Here is a 22,711-nt window from a genome sequence, read left to right as displayed (position 1 = left end):
AAATATTATAGTTCGGTCAGCTCGGTCCGGTCTGGAGTGAAAAAATCCAATCCGAGACTGGACCGAAACCCATTCGGTACCACAAATAGAGGACCAACCCGATCAAATAAGTTTTCGGTCCAATCCATTCAAGTCCAAATCGAAAATTTTACATCCCTGCTTGCTATGAGACGAGACCCACCTCTTTCATAGGGAGAAGGGTGAAGGGCGTGCGGACGGTCCCACGACTCCCACCTACTTCCGTTTTCTTTGGAGGCTTGGAGCATAATTGAAATTTCACCAGTATTTAGTTTAAAAATGAGAGCATAAAATCCTTTTTTCAATGTCATCCGTCTACAGAAGGTTTCAAGCATCAACAGGTTGCATTATAAAACGTTCAAATTTCAGATACTTGCAACGATATTCATACGCGTTTTGGTGGTACATATTGCACACGTTCGTCTTCACATAAATTCTGCAAAAACAGTCCAACAGAATGATTAATGGAAAAGATTCTAAGTTACAAGTTCAAATGAAACTCAATGCCTAAAATGTTAGGAATATAAGTAATGGGACAAACAAGCATAGATTCTGAAAAGAGTTAGTTCCACAATATCTACAAGCTCCCTTTTATCTCTATGGAAATATCTAGTTTTCCAATGCGCTCAAAACCAACACAACCAGAACCGGATTGGGATTTCAACCCAAACCACTATCCCAAAGACAAATGAATAAGAATGTGAAATCATACTCAGCTCTGAATCATTACAAGCATATATCCCACTAATTTGCTTCAACTGCAAATATTACACAAAATCAATGTAAATAAATGAAGAAAAATGATCAAGACATGAAGCTCAACAACTAGATTTCCTGGGACAATGCCATAGCAAATGTAGCATAAGCCATGGGTCAACAAATAAGAATATACGTGCAACCATGCTTATACAATCGGGGCCACCAGGCTTCTTATTAAAATGGGGTGTATGATTATGGCTGGTCACAAGGACTGTTCTAGTTTCAACATTTGGTCTTGTTAATACCTGTGGTTTGCAACGAGCACGTGCAACATGGCCAGTTGATTTATTTGTCTCCGAGAACTTAATGGAAGCCTTGTTGCATAAAAGTACCATTAACAGCACAGCACACCCATGTTGCTAACCACAAGAGTTAATGGCCAAGTATATATCTAACTAATTTGCATCACATGACCATTTCCTTGGCTGTTTTTTTTAGTACATAATTTGCAATGCACGTATGACATTAAATGGAAAAGTCTATCAAACAATTTGGATGGATGAATTGATAGCAAGATTAGCATGCAAGACTGCAGATCATGCTTTGAGTTAATTTAATGAAAGAGATGCTTATAGGCAAAGTAACACAAGTCCTTTCCTAAATCAAAGAAAGCATATGAATTGAATTTAATGTAGAGAGAACACACACACACGCACGCAGAAACCTGTAAGTCCTCTGGAAGTGCCTCTGAGACTGCAAGAGTGTAACAACCAGGGACAAATCTTCCTGCAAAAAGTTTTTGGGGGAACTCAAACTCAAAATTACAAAGACCAGTTCTTGCTAGGGGTGTAAATTCAAACCGGAAAACCGGACCGGACCGGACTGGTTTTGAACCGGTCTGGTCAGGAACCGGTTCTTAGAATGTGAAAACCGGCCGGTTCCGGTTTTAGGATTTTTCGGACCGGACCGGACCAGTTGATAAAAAATATATATAAAAAATAATATTTGTATTATTGTATATATAAGTTTTATACAAAATATTATATATATATTAATATATATAAGTTTTATATATTATGTATAATTATAAATTTTTATGTGAAATTTTTATATATAATATATATAATTATATATATTCATATATGAAATAATTTCTTATTATAATTTATAAATTATTACATAAAATGTTAATACTAAATCATTAAAAATTTATAACTAATACTAATAGTCTAATATAGACTAATGACTATAGTTATACTTATAATTAATACTACAAGTTTTTACTAAAAGTTTATAACTAATACTAATATTAAATATATAGTTTATAACTAATACTAATATATAACTTATAACTATACCAATAGTCTAATATTAATACTATTATATAGTCTAATATATTAATAAAAGTATAAAACATATTTTTTTAAATCATTTTTTTTTTATAAACAAATTTTTAATGACAAATTGTGAAACTTACATTTTAAAAAAACTGAAAAACCGGACAGGACCAGACCGGAAACCAGTAAAACTGGAAGTACCGGTTTAGGAGGGTAACCGGTGCGTAATCGGTTTTGAAAAATACAATACCGGTACATACCGGTTCGGTCCTAGATTTTGTCCAAAACCGGACCGGACACACCCCTAGTTCTTGCAAACTTAGATTTTTTAAGTGCATAACTCTATATGAACCTAAAAACATTAGAAAAAATCTTAACACAAGATCTAAATAACATTTGAATTTGTTTAGGAAGAAGCATCGCTATCGGCAGTGAAAAAGTATGCCCAGAATGTAGATCATTGTGACATGCAGGCTGTGCACAAGAGCATATTGTACCACTTACCCCAGAACATGGAATGATTGATGTGGGAGGTATATATCGAACTAATATAGATAATTCTGTTAAAATTTAGGACGCGATAAGGTTGTTTTAGTCAAAACTTCCAAAACTAGAGCATAATTGTGAACAAATGTATCATAATCTAAGTAAGATAGAAAAAATTATATTAGATTTTTCCTTTTAAATAAGTTTCAACAAAGAAAGAAAAAGTCCGAAATTTCTGGATGGAAAAAATTCGTGCATTATAATTGTGATTCGCCATGATACCAGTGAACTGTGGCAACTGTAATGTGCCTCCATAACATGCCCCTATGTGTTATCAAACTAATACAACATTAGCCCCGAACGATCTTAGTATAGTTTCAAAGCTGCATGCTCTTATCAGAAAGGCACCTGTATAGCACACTCAAATATTTCTACATCATATCGATTACTTAAATTCCTTAAAATCTTGAAAAGCCAATAACAATACATAATCCTATAATTACACGACCTTTAGAATATGATCTTTTTATTAATAAGAGATATTTCATTGTAGTTTTAAAAAAACATGAACATTGACAAACACTATGGCAATATACTAGTTCTTTTAAGAAATAAACCTATAGGGAAACTTTGGCTTGCAGTTGCATATAACAAGTGTTTGCCAATTAGAACAATTCCAAATAGTGGAAAAAAAGAGATCTAAGGAATTACTATGTAGATGCTAAGATTTGGCTAGAGCCAAAAAAAAGAGAGAGAACAAGAAAAAAGATGGGGGTGAAAACATGTATAAGAAGGTGTAACATACAAAAAAAGGTGTTTATCATACCAATTCGCAACCACCGAGCAGCCCAACTTCTACTTGGATCCATGACCGAAATTATACTGCAAGAGTCTCAATAGACAAAAACGATCAAAATAGGCAAAAGGAAAAGTGAATTTAAAAACCAGCAAGCCCAGGCAAGACTGGAATAGGATCCTTGCGAAGTAAATAGTATTTATTTAGTTGGAAATATGAGGACTTATGATCATTATATTTCTCAAAGTGATTCTAATGATAATTGAAACGACCAAACACCTCATATGCTCAACCAAATGAATACTATCCATTTCAAGTGACATGGACAGAATCCTTGTCCAGAAACACTACCCTAGGGAACTCAATGATACTCAGATAATTGACGTTTCAGTCATACATAAGAATAATATATAAGGATACCATAAGATGCACAAAACTGGTTCCTGCTATTTCCCAGATAAGAAGAGTGAGCAAATATTTTTTTTGATAAGTAAATAAGTATTATTAATCAGCAACTAGGCATAGCCCAGTACAAATACAGAAAGTATGCCCTATCAATAGAGACAAGAAAATCATGTAGATCCATGCCATTAAAATCAACAGCAATGACCCAAGTACATAGAGTTCTAATAAAAAAAGCTTTTAGTTCCTCCAGCAATCTCTCCTTGTCTTCAAAAGTCCGTTCATTGCGCTCCTGCCACATACACCACATGACGCATATGGGGACCATCTTCCACACAACTTTAATATGTTGAATGCCTCTTAGATTTGTCCAACTGGCCAGAACTGCCATCACTGTCTCGGGCATAACCTAACCTAAGCCAAGTCTAGTCTACTAAACACTCATTCCATAACACCCTAGCTGTCTCACAATGTAAAAGGAGATGGTCAACCGACTCGCCCCCTTTCCTACACATGCAACACCAATCTGCGATGATCACCCTCCGTTTCTTCAAATTGTCGGTTGTGAGGATCTTACCCAGTGAAGTTGTCCAAGTGAAAAAGGCTAATTTGGGCGGTGCCTTATGTCTCCATACCCTTCTCCATGGAAACTAAATATTGGGCTCTTGTGTGAGGGACTAGTTAGAGCGAACTGAGAAAGAACCTTTACCTGCTGGAGTCCACCACAACATATCTTCCTGCTGGTTGCTCGGTTTTATAGAGTATAAAAGGCTGAAAAATTCTTCAAAGCTGCTCATTTCCCAATCTTGAATTGCCCAACTAAAATTGATATTCCACTAGAACTGTTCCCCCGCTATCACCATGACTTCAGCCACTGAAACATTTTTGGCACTTGCAAACCAGAAAAGTGAAGGAAATACATCCTGTAGAGCATTATTACCATACCAAATATCACTCTAGAATTTAATCATGAAACCCTCACCCACAAGAAATCTTGTGTGTCTAGTGAATACCTCTCATCTTCTTCTTATGTGTTTCCACAGCTCCACTCTGTAAGCCCCTCTCACTTCTTTAGTACACCATCCTCCCCATAAACCTCCATATTTGCTCTCAATCACCAGCTTCCATAGGGCTTCTGGTTACTTATTGTATCTCCATAACCATTTGCCTAGTGGCGCTCGATTACAAATTCTCATATTTCTAATACCCAATCCACCATTGGAGATAGGGAGACAAACTTGACAAGGTGGAATTTGAACTTCTCCCCAACTCCACTCTACAAGAAGTCATGTTGAAGTTCTCAATTCGAACTGCAAGTGTGCAAATATACAATGGGAAAAGTTCTTTTTTAACTCAAAAGGACAAGTTTTTTAGTTTACAGATACGTCAAATCCAAGGGAAGTATCCAAATGGGTTGCATTGGAGTGAGTTGGGCAAAGGTTTTAAGCACGATAAGTAAAAAGAAAACAAAACAAATAAAGTAAAACAACAAAAACAAAACAAGATCTTTGCACTCTTTCACCTTGAGGGAGTAATAAACATCACAATAACATTAAGATCACCAACAGTTGAGTTATGATAAAAATTAAAAAAAGATGCATACCCAGTGAAGTTAGGAGTAGTGCAATCAACGATACGTTCGTGATCCTCGTCCATCTTGAAGAATGGACAGTTCTCGCACCCTGACTCCCTAAACTGTGTAATATGTTTCAAAATAAAGTTTAAAAAAACACACAAATCAATGTTAGCCATTAAACTCGAAGAAGAGAACCTATCGAACCCTAACATTGATCTTTTAGGGAAAGGATTCACCTGATCGTAGGTTTTGACGAGACGACAACGAAGGCAAGCCCTCAGTTCATGACCGAAGCTCGTCGGAATCTGTGCCGGAGCGCTTCCCATTATGATATACTACAATGTTTTTAGCAGTCGATAAACGAAGTTGATGACTAGAGACTTTGAACTTTTATCGGTTCTTTTTTACTTTAGTTTTTTCTAAGCAAGCAAAAGTAAAGATCAAGATAGGTGAGAGTGAGCGATTTGGTTAAACTTTTAATTTGGTTTAAACTACTGAAGTTGCTGAAAACTTTTAACTCTTCGTAAGATTTTTTCGAATTCGACGTCCACTTTATCGATACTAATTCAGTGGTGACGCTTTCATTTTGGAGGCTTTACTTAGGCCCGATTTGTATTTGCAATCCATCTCAACTCATTTCAATTCATCTCAATTCATCTCACTACTATTTATTATTATTCATTAACTTTAACTCACAAAACTCACTACTATTCACAACCCATCTCATTACTATTTACAATCCATCTCAACTCATCTTCGAATCCAAACGACATCTTATTTATCGGTATTTAATGACCTAACACTATTTCTATACATAATATCAAAACATTTTAATTCAACCTATTTACATAGTCTATTTTGTGACTTGAACTCGTGGCATTCGTTTTGGATTTCAAAAACCTTTCATTTGCAGTCTTTCTTGGAAGATCAGCGATCCTCATGATCTTTTGATTAGAAAAAGCAATAACATAATTTGATAGATAGTATGCCAATCGCTAGATTTTATGGGGAGAATGTTTCATTATTATATAAACTAAACAAAAGCACCTCAAAATTATAAAACTTGAATACAACCCAATGCTGATGAGGTTGTTTTAAATCATTAGTTTCCACACAAAACAGCTTCAAAACTTTCAACTGCTTCCCAAGAATAGTTCAAAGATAATATCCCAGTTCCTGTTAATTCATCTACCATGATATTTTGTTTTCTTTCAGCTTTACCATTTTGTAGACAATCATCGACTATTTTATTCATTTTCAATCCAAATCAAAGCTGAAAAAATGGCATAGAAACATCTAACAGCAACATATCTACTTTGGGATTTGTTTGAAACCTCTCTCCCCTTCCGACCCAAGTTAAGACTCGAGGGTGTAAAATATAGAAGCAGTGGCAAATCATAATGTGAGAATAATGTCTAACTTAAGCATTTAAAGGGAACTTGTACAACAAATAAATCAATGCAAAGAAATCCTCAAATAATGAAGATGTTTTTTTTACTAGGACCTACAAAATCTAGACTATAAGAATTAGGACAGCCTCGGCAGTCATTTGCTCACAGCAAACTGTTTGTGCACCAATTTGATGCTGGTGTTCTACAGGGAGCCAGTGCTGTTAGCACTTTCTCTAACCATGGTCTTAACAAAGAGCTCGCCAGCCCTATATGAGGATCGGACCTGAAAATTTGATGCATATCAAACTTGTAAGATCTGTTTTTTAAAATCCAAAACATTAAACTATTGAGCAAATTATCAAATCACATTACTCCTTAGAAATTAATTTGAAAAATGGTTTTCTTTTTGGTTTTTATTTATTTGCCCAATTCCTAAAATATCTAGGATGTTACCATCAATATTGCAAACCATAATAGAGAGCTCACCAGTGGCCCACTGGCTACATAACGAAATCCGATCGATTCACCATATTCCTTCCAGAAAGCAAACTTTTCAGGGGTAACATACTCTTTGACAGTCAGGTGTAACGGAGTTGGCTGCAAAAAACATTTGTAACCACGTTTAAGTCACTATCTCTGCCAAGAATGAGATAAATAGAGCAACTGGTTTTCATATTATTACAAAGGGCCAAGTAGTGCCGGATCACAGTCATGAGCTAGCTTCAAGCATTAAAGAAGATTAAGTTCAGCCAAAATAACAGGCACAAACTTGGCCGGACTCAAGTTAAAAATGATCCCATTTTTCATCTAGCTTAAGTTTCAGATTTCACTTTGACACATTACATAACAAATATGATAGAACTGACTAGGGCAGATTACACCAACCTCTCTCAACATTTGGGGAAATATTAAGAAGTCGCCTCCTATTTAGAAGTGACAATTCCACTCCAGAGATCTGTAATCCACGTAAAATGTATACCCATATGACCACACACATACAATTCCAAAAAGAGACTTTTTTTTTTTTTTTTCAGAAGTCAAATTCCCCATCCAAAGCAACCTCGAATGATGACTGCTAGCCAGACTGGTTAGAGGAAAATCAGCAAAAATAATAGCAACCTCAGGAGGCATTGTCATTTTTTAAAAAAGGACGTCAAACCCTGATATTTTCCCATACAGCAAGGGAACTGGTGTTATCCAATTAACTATTGCTCATCAACTAACCTGTAAATACTGTCCAAGTGTCAAAATGTCAACATCTATAGCCCTTAAATCAGCCATGGCTTCTTCCAACTCATGGTCAGATTCTCCAAGGCCCAACATTATAGAAGATTTTGTTATCATGCCCTCCTTGCTCAGTTTTGCATGTTTTAGAACTGACAAGCTCTGTTCATACCTGCATAAGAGAACAACATACATATATCATAAATAGATCAGCAATCATATATTTAGAATAGAGAGGCAAACCTATAAGGGAGAAAACATTTTGCAAAGGAAGGGGAAAAGGCAACAAAAAAATGTATATCACAATGACCAAATACGGCATGCAAAATAGCCCCACTCTCTCAACTAAAATATCCAATTCTATTGGTTGGGGGAAACCCGGGAAAGATCTTAATGTTTATGTGACCAAGTAAGCTGAACAACTTGAAAAGCAAGAGAATAATTAGTCCATGTTGCGAATGCAAATACCAAGAGGGAGAGCAACTTAGGGTGCCGAACATGTATGTGCACCAAAAAAAAGAGACAAGCTTAGTTTTATAAGTTAATGGGTGAAATTTTAACCATACAGATGAGAAGAAAAAGAAAATGGACATAATAAGTGGTGCGTCACTGGTAGAATTATTAGGAGTCATGACTTGTAGAGCCACTTGAAGCTAATGAAATCGAGGATGAAACGTAAACACTTTGGCTCAATGGTGAAGTTTGCTTTACTGACAAATGAATGAATGAGTAACAAACAATCAAGAACTATTCAGCAAAAAATAAGAAGAAAGATGACCAGTATTGCCAACTCACCCAGCCCTAGGATCTCTGACAATTCGCTGAAGCCGTTTCACAGTCTCAATATTATGGGCAAATACATCCAACCCGGAGTGTACCAGAGTCTCTACGGCCTTCAAATCGCCCCAAAAATCAGAAGTTAAACACTCAACCATGATCTCGGGCTTGAGTTTCTGCAAAAGGAGTGGTATAGTATCCAACAAAACTAAATTCTTACTCTAACCTCTTTTGCAATGATATGCATAACAAAACCAAGTAAAATGTACCTCAAGACTATAGCCAGAAAGATCTACACACCTTCATAGCTTTGACGGTCTGAGCAAAATGCCCACTTCCACCATCAGGTAGATCATCACGATCCACACTTGTTAGAACAATATAGTCCACACTACATATATTTGAAAAAAGAAATTAATTTGAGTTATCAAAATTGCATTTAGGATGCACATGATAAAATATGCATAATTAGCCAGTGCTAATGCAAAGATATCAACTTAACAAGGTCTAATAAACGTTTAATTTATTAACAACTTTCAAGATTTTACAAAATATAAAACTACCAGAAACAAAAGTCTTATCGAACAGAAGAACAGTGTCAAGCATCATATTATTATGTTCTTGTTCCAGATATTTATAATGGACCGCTGTAATCTAGCCCTTTATTTAGGAAGCCATAAATTTACAAGAAGAAATCACAATGGCTGAACATATATGAATTTTAAATTGTCATCGTTCCCAAGCTCAAAAGCATTAACATACCCCCAACTTGCGATAGCGTTGGCAGTGTTTTGTGGTTCCGATGGATCGGGAGGTGCGGGGTTTCTGCTGGTTTTGACAGCGCAAAATCTACAGCCTCGGGTGCAAGTATCCCCAAGAAGCATGATCGTGGCAGTGGCAACACCGTCTCCGCCTCCGTTCCAACACTCGCCAATGTTAGGGCACTGGGCTTCCTCGCAGACGGTGTTGAGATTCAAGCGTGAGAGCGAGTCCTTGACCTGCTCGTACCTCTCTCCTTGAGGGGCTCTCTGCCTCAACCACTCGGGCTTCTTCGCGTTCGGGTCTCTCCCCGTGTAGGGCCCCATTCCTCCTGGGTAGGGCCCACTCTTCTTCGCCACCGAAGAATCCCACGAAGGGGGCGGCTTCGTGTCAATCTTTGATGAATCCACGGCCTCACAGAGAATTCTCATTCTCCCAGAACTACCAGGCAAATTACATGGAAAACAAATACAGGGAGAATAATTCGAGGATTTGGAGTGTGGAGGTTTTGGAAATGGGATTGAGAAAGGACAAGGATTCGAAACCGATTGCTGAATAATTTTTGCCATTTTCGTCGAAAAGCACCACCGAATCTGTAATTTTAAGAATTCAGAAAGAGAACTGTTGTGTCTGAGAGAGAAAGAGAGAGAGTGTGTCAATTTGTTAATTCTTAGGAGAGGAGGCGAGTAGAGTGGCCGTTGGGGGTACGTACTTTGGTTTCTCCGTCGGGACTTCAACGACCACAGCCGTTTCTTTGGCTGGTTTGGTAGTTTCAACTTTCAACCCCCAACAGAGCCAACACCCAATTCCATTTTGTACGTGCAAACGCATGGATTAATATCCGACACATCTTTTAAGTATCGACCATTCTATTTGAAGTCTTGTGCCGGCGACCAGTATAATTTAATTAATTTAGAAGATTAATTTTAAATTTTATAAATTAAATTAAATTATATAAATAATGTGTGATATATAAATATTTAAATAGCACAATCTTTTTATGTATCTCGTAGGCAATACACGAATCCACGAATGTATTAAACTAGTAAAGAATAATTAAAGATGCTCATGTTTAGAAAAAATGTCGACAATTACTGGATAATTAATTTTAGAGTGAACCTACCAAACGCATGGATGAAATATCTTGTTTTACACCCACAAATGAGCTAACACGTATTGACTGTAGCAAACTCAATAATAAACTCACATGCAGAGAATCTGTCTAATTTTTTCAGAATTATTTAGCCCGATCTTCTCTCTCTCCTCTTCGAAACCCCCTTCTCTCTCTCCTTTGATTGTCGCCCCCCTCTTTCTTTCTAATGATCTGTGAGATGTATAAATGCTGGATTATATTGTGGGCCTCGACTCGAAGTCTGATTTGACTTAAAAGTTAGCTCCTTATATTCTTTTTCAGAGTATGACTCATCGTGGATTGAGCATAAGTGAATTTGGAGCTCTGGTTATTGTTTAGAAGGGTGAAAGAAAGTATATGATAGGTTGTGTGGATTTATTTGTTCTTTTGGTTTTATTGTCGTTCGAAGATGATTGATGAGTAAATTAGTTAACTAATACTTGTTATACGATAAAGTTTGTTTAGCTTTGCAACAAAATGGAGGGTCTGACTTAAAATAAACTTTTGGCTTACCTTTGAAGTTTTGTCTTTTAAGTATAAGTTCTTGCAGAGTTTTGTCATTCTTTGCAATCTTTGTCACTAGTCTAATTCTATTCTCTGGTTGAAAAAAAAAGGGTTTGAAATCTTTACACAGAGAAGGGTTCAAGATGACAGGACGAAGGGAGAGGAGAGGAGAACTGCACGGGAGAGAAAAGAGAAAAAGGAAAAAGGGGAGAGAAAAAAGAGGAGAGGGCGCGGGGGAGAGAACAAAGAAAGGAGGAGAATCGCAATTCACTCAACTCGCATACACTATAAGACACTCGCAATCCACTCAACTCGCAATTCACTCAACCCGCCGCTACCAAGTACATTCTACCCTTCCCTTAGTGATTTATTAGCACTTATTAAAAACTTTATATATTAAAATATGCATAATTAATCTTTAGTTGAGATTTTAACATATAAAAATAAAAACAAAGTGAATTGAGTGTTCAGTTAACAATACATCACCCAATATACATATCATACTTAAATATTCCACTTTTATTTTAAAATCATCCTACAAAACATAGAACATTTATTATCATTTACTGCCCTATTGTCCGCTTTTCCCACGCTTGGGATTCTACCTGGACAGGTTTTGCTCATAGGCCGAGTACTTTGTAGAGGCTCATTGATTCCTTTTAGAGGAGGGTCGTTGGGCCTGATCGGGCTCTCTCCCCCTCCCTAGAGACCCCTTATGGGATCGCTATACAAACCAATAGAGGGAAAAATTCCCTTACAGTTACTCCGCCAAGTTCGATGGGAATTCCTTCTTGCATTTGTCTTCATGTTATTATTTTTCCTATAGTTGTAACCGTTGAGCTCCTCCTCCCTTGACATGGATGGTTATTACTCTTCCTAGCTCCGCTACTTGTTAGGCTCTTGGTTATACCTGTATGGCTTTTTTCATCATTTAATGGTGCCAAGCAACGGTTCCTATTCCGAATTTATTGGCACGCTTCCTGAAGATTGGATTTAGCACTTGATTGCTTCCGTCCAGTTCCCTCGACATTGATAGTGTCAGGCAACTCCTTCTCCCTACTTCACATCGTACATACACGCCACCTAATTCGTGCTCGTCTTGCTAGCTTAGTGGGATGTGTGTGTTCCCTTGATTTTGGGATGTTAATCGTTGTTGGGGCCTATTTAAATCCCCCATCGTCGTTGGAGCCTACTTTGCTCTCTCCTCCTTTCTCAGAATTCTTCGTGCTTCTTCTCTTTGACTTTCTCTTTGTGTGTATCTTGTCTTTCCTTCTTCCACCTTGCTATCCACATGGCTCCCAAGAACCTTTCACACTTTGCTCCTAAGAATCCCAAGCATGCCCAGCCTTTTGGTTCCCTACGGACTTCCGGGGGCCTAGACCCTTTTGAGGTCTGTACTGAGTTGTAAAGATTCGACAGGTTCTCGTGGTGATCGGTGGTGACTCCTGGTGAGTTGGAGTAGCTGAAGTCGAACTTCAAGGTGTCTGGCATCATTGAGTTTGAGGTGCCATCCCCCAACGAAGGTGCTCTAGATTCTGAAGGGTACGCGTCATAGGTGGCTTTGTAGCTTAGCATGTTTTCCAACGGCCTTATGTTGCCTTTCTACCATCCAGTTTGCAATGTGTTGGACTACCTGCGTTTGACACTTGCCCAACTCCACCCAAATGCGTGGAGGATCCTGGTGTCATGTTGCGTCGCCAACGACGAGCGCTGGAGGAGGTAGGTTCTGAGTACCCTGATCTCACCACTCGTGAGTTCCTCCTTACCCACAATCTTCTGAAGCAAAGTGGCAACACATGCAACTTTTGGTCTATTCAGGCATTGGCTTGTTTAGAGTCGCAGTATAACAAGGTGAAAGGGTGGAGTCGATGCTTCTTTTTCTTGTCCGGCAAAGGGTGCGAGTTTCCGGTCGGGCAGGTCAACCGGAGCGACTACCTTGTTCGCGCCATCTGGGGGGTCGTTGGCGATGACAAGAGCTTCAGACCCTTAGTGACTCCTGAGGAAGTGAGCTGGATCGAGACCGTTCATGCCTGGGTGAAAGCCTATACAAACGTTGTTTTTTTTAGGCCTTATTGGACGAGGGCAACCTTTGACAATACTTGCCTCCTTTGGCCAACATGCATTTTGTTGATCGGACCGTACCGATGCAAGCGACCGTTCCTCAAGTTCGTAGGCGTTCCCCTAGCCCGTCGGTGGAGGGGAAATGGTAGAAGCCTAGGAGGGAATCTCCTGCCAAAAGTGGTTCTGGCTCTGCACCAATGCCCATGCCCCCTCGGGTCTATTGCGGTGCTCGTTCAGCGGTCAAAGCCATCATCGAATAGTGAAAAGGAGACCGTATCGTCTCTTAACGCTGTGCCTTTTTCTCCTTCCCCACGAGAGGCGGGTGGTGTCAATTCTCTTCAGCAAGTGTGGGCCGATCCTCCGATGCCTGGTCTTACGTAGCCCAGGGGTGACTTTCTCAACTATTTCAGAAGTTTCTTCTCTGACCCTGTCGGGCAATGTGGAACTCTGCCCCGGAGATGAGTCTCTCCTTGCGATTTTACAGGGTCCTTTTAGACCGTCCTATTCGGGAGTCCCAGATAATGATGTTGTCCTTTGACATTGATCTCGAGAGGGTTCTCTAGCCCTATCCTGGAATCTCCTATTGCTTATTCCCCTGAAGTTGATGTTGTCTAGATCGAGCCCAGTTTGGAGGGCAATGGAGGTGACGGTGTTGTGTCCGGGAGGGAAATAGTGAGGGTTGTGTCATGGGCCAAGGAGGTTTTGGAGGATGCATCCTAGAATGAGGGCTACCGACGCCGACGCCGGGGCTCCATTGCCCTTCACTAACACCATCCCGACCTTGGCATTAGCAGAAGCTAGAGCTGGGGTCGGAGTTGGCGAGGGTGGTGAGGTCCCGGCTACTTTGGTGGATGCTGGTGTTTCTTTGTCCTTCACTGACACCATCTCTGCCTTGGTGTTGACTGGAGCTGGTGCTAAGGCGGGGATGAGAGCGGCAAGAGAGACTGAGGGAGCCTTTCTTGGTCCTAGTACAAATGCGTCGTTAGCTGGTGATGCTCCAGTAGCTTCCATTGGCCCAAGGGTTGGAGAGGTTCCTATACGTGTCGCGTAAGGTGAAGGTGGGGGGGAAGGCAAGGGAGGTCCATCCTCGGCGGAGTTCATGGTGGGTGCTAAGGCATCGTGATCGAGAACCCTTATAAGGAGAGGGGGAATGCTGCTCTAAGGTCGGCGGTAGGCGAGGCCCATTCCGACCCTATCTAGGAAATGGCTAGGAGGCTCAGGGAGTTCTTCTTCGAGGTCAACTATCAACTCGTTACCTTTCCTTTTAAATTTTCTTGGTGCATTTTCCTTTGACACTAACTTGAAACTTTCATTGTGAATGACTGAGAGGGATTGGAAGGCGAGAACTGGGCGCTCCGATCTTTGGCGTGGTTGACCTTGCATCATGCCAAGGAAGAGAGGGAAAGAAAATAGTAGTTAGAAGAAACCCTTGTCAAGGTGCAGTTCAGTCAACGGTGGAGGCAAAAGAGGATACTCCAGCTTTGTCAACGCAAGGCTCAACTTAAGTTTGACTTGGCGAGGTCCCAGGAGGAGGCCAGTTCGCACTGTGTTCAAGCGGTGCTTACTAAGGAAGAGATGGATAACCTCTAGGAATCGTTCGATCGCCAGTAAGATGAGTTGGAAAGGCTGTGAGCTGACAACTCGAAGTTGGTCAAACAACATGATTTCGAGGCCTGGTCGTATACATGGTTATAAAGAAAGTTCGAGGAGGCCTCCAAGTCTCTGCAAGAAAATAGGGACTTTCTAAAGGCCAAGTCCCAGAGATTGAAGGACTTGGAGGCTGAGACGCTTTGGCCCGTGTTGGGGAGTCTAACAAGAAGAATTGGGCTGCAGGGTTGGAGATCCAGCTTGTTGAGGCCGACCACGTGATAGCAGCCCATGAGGCTACTATCCAGGACCTATGCTCTAGCCATGATAGTGCTGAAACTGCCCTTCCCCGGCTGTGCGAGGAGTTGTCACACGTCCGTTTGGTCCGAGATTACGCATGGAATTACTGCTACTTAAAGGGTTTGGAGAGAATGAGAGATCATGTGCTCTTGAATCCTCAGAGTAATTTGAGGGCATTGAAGGTGCAAGACCTCTCTTTGAACCAGGCGGCATTGAAGCAAGGTGCCTCGATAGGGAAGAAGCTGATCCCAAGCGCACTCTCAGACAACCTTGCCAACTGAATACTTCCTTCTTGTATCGATGTGTTTTCAGTTTTCCTTTGTTTGTGTCTGTACTTTGTTATAATATTAATGGAATTCCTTGTACATATTTTTCTTTCTTCTTGGGTTATTATTTTTCTTCTTCGCTTTTAGTTTTTCATTCACGTGCTTTAGGGAGTGCAGTGGGTGAGGGGCATATGGGTGAGGCCACTAGTATTAAGAACAACCGTAAACAAAATTTATTCTTTATCTGAATCATACAATCTCAATCTGTTATCGTTGGCTTGGGAGGTGGGGCTTCTCGGGAGTTAATGCTGAGTGGTGGAGGGACTAGGCCCATACCCTGCGGGGAGAAAGGCTGGAATGCCTAAGGCTAAGGAAAATGATAAGATTACTCCCCATTTACTACTAATTTACTCCTCCTTTTATATTTGATTTTTTTTAATTTTTTATTTTACTTAATGGTTAAGAAAGTGACTATTAGTAAAATTATATATATTTTTTAATTTTTTCTTAATGATTAAGGATGTTAAAAAAATACTTAAAAGAAAATGATAAAAAATTAAAAAAATTTGAAATATTGCATGAGTGGTAAATGAGGAGTAAACCGGTTGGAAGAGTATCATTACCCTAAGGCTAAACCCTCATCTTTGGTCTCCCAGGGTGGATGAGTCGCCACGTAGCTGAGGAGTTGTCTCGATCGTTCTTTGCCATGAGGCAAGTAGAAGACGTTTAATAACGCTGGAAAAACTAAACAAGTTAATATAACTCATCTTCAACTACGAGTGTAAAATTCGTAAACCTAGGTTGTTTTGCCGGAGATGTTAGACTTTACTTGTTTGGCCATTTGTTGGAAATGACGTCCTAGGAGTAATGTCGGGCATGCGAAGGACTAAACCCGCTCTCCACCGGGGGAGGGCTCAGGATGCCTCAGGCTAAGCTCACCCCTTTGGTCCCCTCGAAGATGTAGTTTGCTTGACGACTAAGAAGTCGGTCCACCCTTCGCCATGACAGAGGCATAGTAAGTTGTCGGGCAGTCGAAAGGCTGGACCCGCTCTCCCATGTGAGGGAGGTTGGCCGCCTGCCCATCTATTAACCCTTGTGGGGAGGTAAGTTGCTGGGCAGTTTGGGATTAGACCCGCTCTCGCCTGTTGACATCACATGGGTAAGTATTGGGTCAGGCTGGTGTTGATCTCTCTCTTCGTTGTGGTGAAGGTCGTGATAAGTTATCTAGCAGCCGAGGGGCTGGACCCTCTCTCCATCACAGGAGGGATAAGATGGCCTCAAGGCACATCTTGCCCTTTAGGAACCCTTAGGGAGGTAAGTTATCTGGCTGTTTGGGACAGACCCACTCCCGCCTATTGATGCTCACGAGGAAGGTAATTATTAGGCAGTTGAAGGCTGGCCCGCTCTTCACCGCAAGAGGGATAAAGTAGCGTTTAGGCATAACTCATCCCTTTGGTACATCGTGGGGAGGTAGGTGTCGGACAGCTGAGCAACCGGTCTGCTCTTCACCATAATGGGGGTCGGGTAAGTTATCAGGCAACCGAGAGGCTGAAGTCTCTCTCCCACGTGAGGGAGGTTGAGCCGTCTCCCCACCTATTAGCCCTCACATGGAGGTAAGTTTTCGGACAGTTTGAGACTCAACCCGTTCCCGCCCGTTGATATCACAGGGAAGGTAAGTGTTGGGTTAGGCAGGTGATGATCTCCCTCTTCTTCGTAGCGGAGGTCGGGGTAAGTTGCTGAGAAGCTGTGAGGCTGAACCCGCTTCCATCGCTGGAGGGATAAGTTGGCCTCAAGACGCATCTCGCCCTGTAGTGCCCCGCAGAGAGGTAAGTTATCGGGTAGTTTGGGACTGGACTCGCTCCCCTTGTGCTCACGAGGAAAGTAAATGTCAGACAATCGAGGGCTGGCCCGCTCTCCGCCGTAAGAGGGATAAACACGCCTTTAGGCGTAACTCATCCCTTTGGTACCTAGCGAGGAGGTAAATAGTCGGCGATGGAGATTACGTTGCTGGAGTAAGGAGTCGAGATACGGCTAGGCAAGACATATTTTATTCATGAAAGGTCACACTTTCATTAATATAGTTTACACCGTTGACATGGAAATGTAAATTACAAGCAGGGGCGGAACCAGAAAATCTAGTTTAAGAGGGGCCTTCCCATCTAGGGCCCACTTTTCCTTCGTTTTGGGTAGTTGTTCCAGTCTATTTCAGTACGAAATCCCTGATCTTGAATGCCCTTGGGCGTACCCGTTTGTTGAAACACCGTTCCACTCTCATTTTGTTAACGATTTTCCTTACTTATGCTTCAAGTCTGACCTCATCCAGCAAGTCAAGCTATTCTTATAATCGTTTGTTGTTAGAGTTGTGCTCGAAGTGCTGCACCGTGTAGGTAGGGATCCTTACCTCGACTGGTGGCATCGCCTTATGACCATAAGTGAGAATGAAGGAGGTTCTCCTGTTAGGGTCCTCATTGTGATCTGGTATGCCCATAAAAATCTGAGAAGTTCCTCCCCCCAAGTGCCTTTTCTGTCCCTAGGTTTCTGTTTTAGTATTCCCATCAATGTCTTGTTGGTTGCCTCCACTTGCCCATTAGACTGAATTTGATCCCTAGTTTTTGGCACCAGTCTCGGTAGTGATCAAAGTCAAACTGTCTCCCATTATTGGATATGATAACACAGGGAATGCCAAATCTGTAGATGACCGTCTTCCACAAGAAGCGTGTGATGTTACTCGTCGTGATTGTTGCTAACGTCTCAGCCTCTACCCACTTGGTGAAGTAGTCCACTGCTACTAGTACAAATCTTACTCCTCCTTAACCCAGGGGGATGGGGCCTATTAGGTCAACTCTCCACTAGGCGAAGGGCCATGGCGAGGTGATTGACGTCAGTTCTTCCATTGGGCAATGTGATACTTTGGAGTATTCTTAACATTCCCTACACTTCCGCAAGTACTCATTGGCATCCTGGAGGGCGCGATGTCAGTAGTATCCTGCCCTCATTACTTTATCTGCCCGCACCTCTCTTCCGAAGTGGTCGCCGTAAATTCCCTCGTGTACATCTACTAGGTGTTGGGTATCTTCGAGTGAGACGCACCTCAGGAGAGGTATGGGGTATCCTCTTATGTACAGGATCCTCTCGAGCAGTGTGTAATGCGCTGCTTTGTTCCTGATCTTTATAGCTTCCCATTTGTTGTCGGATAGTTTGTTGGCATCATATTGAATGCCCATTCCGGAGCTCCCGGCTTTACTTCTACTGCTTCAATTCCCACGACGGGTATCTTGACAGTCCTTATCACCATTCATTTTGGTATGGGAGAATTTTCTTGCTCGAATGCTGCTCACACTAATTTATCAGCCTTTTGATTCTCGATTCTCGGCACTTGTTGGATATGAAAGTATCTAAAGTGGGCGTGCTCGGCCTCTATCAATGTTTGATACTTCTTCAATTTTTTGCTCTTCGCAACGAACTCCCCCCGTACTTGATTGACCATGAATTAGATTGTGTTGCATGATCTTTGGGTCGATTTCGGGCATGTCCTCGTGACTCTAGGCGAAGACATTCTGGTGCTTAGTGAGGAGCTGCTGCATGGCGTGCCTCATTTCGAGTGTCATCCCACTGCCAATCCTGGTTGTGGCTTCCAGGCGGCTTGGGTTCCAGGGGATGAACTCTAGTGGCTTGTTTGGCTCCACCTTCCTAAGTGTCTGTTCATCTCGGATCTCTCCATCTGTTGTGGTGTGTTCGGGTAGGGGCAGGAGAATAGGGTCACCACCTGGGGTATGGACCACAAGCACCCCGCCATCTCTGGGTTTCAATTCATGCAGGTAACACTCTCGTGCCAGGACCTGCTCTAGTTGGATTTTGCCCACTCCCTGAGGGGCCGAAAACTTCATTTTCAAGTAGTAAGTCAACGTCACCGCCCTTAGATTGTTGAGGGAAGGTCTGCCGATTATGGTGTTGTATGATAAATGAGCCTTTATCACCAAGAAGTTGACAACATGATGGTTCTGACTGATTAGACCATGTCCTCAGAGAAACCCTTCAATGGCATGGAGCTGGTTGGAATTCGACGGTATCTATCCCCATCTAGGTAAAGGCTTTCTAGAAGAGGATGCCTGCAAAGCTGCCGTTGTTGACAAGAATCCTCCTAGTGGTGAAGTTGGTGACTAGCATAATCACCACCAGGGCATCACCGTGTGGATAGAGGACCCCCTCCTCCTCGTCTTCTCCAAAGGAGATAACGGGGGACAATTCGCTTCTACTGTATTTGGTGGGGCGGTATTTTGTTGAATATACTTCTCGTATCTTGCTTGCCTAGCGTGCGCCTTTCGACTGGATGAGGTCGCATCCCCGCCTGCGAATCCTTCTGCGATGGTCCTGATTTCTCCCAGTGACGATCCTTCCTGATGTGGTGCATTGGGGCAATCGTGCGGGGGTCCCCGCACAGCTACCCTTTGCCTCGGGCTCTCTTCCCCTCTTTGGTCTGTTGACCTTTCCCCACTTCTTTCTCGTGATATTCTCCTCCACTCTCGCTTTGGCTTCCAAGTGGGAGGAAACCGTGGCCTTGGTCTCCTGGCCTGCTTTCTTTCCTCTTTCAAGAAAATACAATCTTCTGTGTTGTGAGTTTTGGATTGATGGTAGGCTCAATAGAGGCAACTAGTACTCCTGTAGCCATCTTCATGGTCCTTTCTCTAGCTTCTCAGGCTTCTCATAGGGGCATTTTTCCTCCTGTTGTCACGTGGTCCTTTCTGTAGCTTCTTGCGAGCCTTGCTCTTGGTTGGTGCCTTCCCTTTCCTGTACGCTTGTTCTAGTTCTTTTTTTCTTGGTTCAGTCAGGGCTCAGAGTGTATCTTTTGTGTTGATGAAGTTGTCGGTTTAATCCATAAACTGTCGTAGAGTGGCGGGAGTTCTCCTTGCCAATTCTGCCATGAATTGGGACATGGGTCATACTCCTCCTAAAAGCGCCGTCAAAGTTATATTTTCTTCTGGGGTGTCTGTAATCACGCGCTATTTGTTTAACTTGGATAGGTATGATATCAAATCTTCGTCTTCCCCATACTTGATGATAAGGAGATACGCTGTGGAGCGTATTCTCTTTCTACTTGCCATAAATTGTGTGAGGAACAAATGAGCCAACTGTCCAAAGTTGTCTATAGACCCTGGTGCCAAGGACCCAAACTATACTCTTGGTCCTTTCAAGGTCATCGGGAAAGCTTTACAAGCAACTTCTCCTGGGAAACCATGCAGGGTCATATGGGCTCTGAAGGGTTCCAGGTATTCGAGAGGGTCTCTGGCCCCATCGTACATGTCCATAAAGGGAACTTGAAACTTCGGTGGTAGGGGTATGGCCATCACCTCCTCACTGTAGGGTAGGCTCATGCTGGTGAGTAGTTGGTCTACTAATGAAAACGTACCCATCTTTTTTGCCATCTCATCATACTTCCCTTTAAGGTTACGTTGCTCGTTCTGCATGTTTTTTTCTTTCTTTCTTCGTGTCACCTCCCCCTTCTGCATTTCTAGAGTCTACATGCTTGTTGTTGCTTAGTCCTGCATCATTCTCCAGTCTGTTAGTGGCTACTTTGAGTGTCTCGTTCTCTTTTTGGAGGGTCTCCACTTCAGTAGTTAGCTTTCCTACCAGTTGTTCCATCGCCGCAAGTCTTGCTTCCATGTTTGTTGATGCCGCTTCTTCTTGTCCATGAGTTGTCTAAGAACTAGTTGTCGCAGGCATATGAAGGATACGTGAAGTTTATAGAGATCCCAGAGATAGCGCCATTGTTAACGTCTTGTTTCGTATGCCTTTAGGTCGGGTTCCAGCAAATTGGGTCTTGGATCTACCACTTAAGAAAACACAGAGAGTGTGGGGCCTTGGTGGTGACCAGGGAGTGTTCGATACTTAAGTCAGTATATCTCCTTAGTAGATTGTGCAAGAGCTTAAAGGAATCAGGGGGTGTTCTTTGTACCTGGGGTTAACTTTTATACTAGGTTTTTGGGCGGGGACAACCCATACCTTGCCTCAGGGAGTTCATGTCACTTCAACTGTTCATCTAGTCAGAATCTTTTAATGCGATATGGCTCCTGGGTTAGCGCATTTAATGCGGCGTGGAGTCTGGGGAGCAGCTTCATTAATGCAACGTGGCTCCCTGACATACTTTATCCTATGGATGCTCAATATTAAGCTCATCCATCCCTGCTATCAGGAGATCGAGGGTTCCCCATATCTCTCGCCCACCTGCCTGCACGGGTTCCTGAGGGTTGGGTGCCATTAGAGGGTATCAGGACGGTGAGTCCCATCTGCCCCTACCACCCATTTTTCCTATGAGAGGGTTGCTACTTGGGTGGGTTTTGCTCATGGCCGAGTACTTTGTAGAGACCCATTGGTTCCTTTTAGAGGAGGGTCGTTGGTTATGATCAGGCTCTGTCCCCCTCCCCAGAGACCCCTCATGGGCTCACTATACAGACTAATAGGAAAGAAAATCCCTTTAGAGCATTAGTAGTGAATCAACAAAGTTGGCCAAAATTTGGCCAGAGAATTCACTTTTACAAATTTAGCTAGTCACTTTTTAACAACACCAAATAACAGGCTCTAACTCCAAATCTATCAATATTCTATTAAGTTATTGATTTTGACCTTTTTATTTATTTTAATTATAATTATAATTTGAATATATATTCGTTATTAAAAAAATTAATTTTCTAAAGTTGATATTAGATTTTAAAAGAAGAATTGACATCAACTAATTATAATATTGTAGAACTAGAACTTGAAACACTCCGGCAAGATGAGGTCACGTCCTTGGATGATGACTAATGGAGACTAGCCATCTTCTGTGGTTGAGTTTGGGATTTTGGCTTTTCGTGCTTTTGAGATGAAGAGGAATTTTCTAGAGTTGTGAGCTCGTGCGAAACGAATAGCACGGGGGAGAGGGAATTTTTTATGCAAAAATAATATTTGGCCAACAACTTGGACTCAACAGATTTGACTAGTGAAAATGATCAAAGTTAAAAGTATTGTAGCTTTGTTGAGTCTACTATAGTGAGTTCTTATGCAATTTAGTTAAATTTTGGCCAAAATATAACTTTGTTGAGTCCATTACTAGTGCTTTTACACAGTTCATGGTCAGAAAAGGAAAGAAAAAAAAAATTAAAGACGAGATAATAAGGGCATGGGATGAGACATATAATTTCCATCTAATTTCAATCCCATCTTATTCTCTAACATAATTCAAGTACAATTTTTTCAAACTAATTATTACAACTTTTTCAAATTTTTAAATAAAAAATAAAAAATAATTCAAACTTTTTCAAATCTCAAACAAAAATAATATTATAAAACTATATTCTTACGATATTTTAAATTTATAATATTTTTTATTCAATTTTTTCTCTGTAATTTTCCAAAATCT

The 22,711-nt window shown here is 41.4% G+C and overlaps 2 protein-coding genes across 3 annotated transcripts; both read right to left on the bottom strand.

Annotated features, from left to right (window-relative positions):
• Window positions 1–285: 285 nt before the first annotated feature.
• Window positions 286–5,718, bottom strand: LOC121256495 (transcription elongation factor SPT4 homolog 2). 2 transcript variants are annotated; one of them, XM_041157316.1, is made up of 5 exons: window positions 5,551–5,718; window positions 5,342–5,433; window positions 3,367–3,422; window positions 1,442–1,503; window positions 286–454 (listed from the first exon to the last, which is right to left on the bottom strand). In XM_041157316.1, the coding sequence occupies exons 1-5, from the start codon at window positions 5,638–5,640 to the stop codon at window positions 404–406; spliced, it is 351 nt and encodes a 116-aa protein (XP_041013250.1). In that variant the 5' UTR covers window positions 5,641–5,718; the 3' UTR covers window positions 286–403. The 2 variants fall into 2 exon arrangements, with proteins under 2 accessions (XP_041013250.1, XP_041013251.1); XM_041157317.1 differs by having other exon boundaries at window positions 1,442–1,499.
• A 999-nt stretch (window positions 5,719–6,717) lies between these two features.
• Window positions 6,718–10,292, bottom strand: LOC121256494 (lipoyl synthase 1, chloroplastic-like). The gene is made up of 6 exons (XM_041157314.1): window positions 9,469–10,292; window positions 9,007–9,097; window positions 8,725–8,882; window positions 7,930–8,101; window positions 7,192–7,302; window positions 6,718–6,988 (listed from the first exon to the last, which is right to left on the bottom strand). Exons 1-6 carry the CDS (start codon window positions 10,032–10,034, stop codon window positions 6,908–6,910), a joined length of 1,179 nt encoding a protein of 392 aa, XP_041013248.1. The 5' UTR covers window positions 10,035–10,292; the 3' UTR covers window positions 6,718–6,907.
• Window positions 10,293–22,711: the final 12,419 nt, after the last annotated feature.

Source organism: Juglans microcarpa x Juglans regia, chromosome 3D (assembly GCF_004785595.1).
Source record: "Juglans microcarpa x Juglans regia isolate MS1-56 chromosome 3D, Jm3101_v1.0, whole genome shotgun sequence".
In the NCBI taxonomy this organism is placed as follows: Eukaryota; Viridiplantae; Streptophyta; class Magnoliopsida; order Fagales; family Juglandaceae; genus Juglans; species Juglans microcarpa x Juglans regia.
This window is presented reverse-complemented; position numbering and strand designations above follow the sequence as displayed.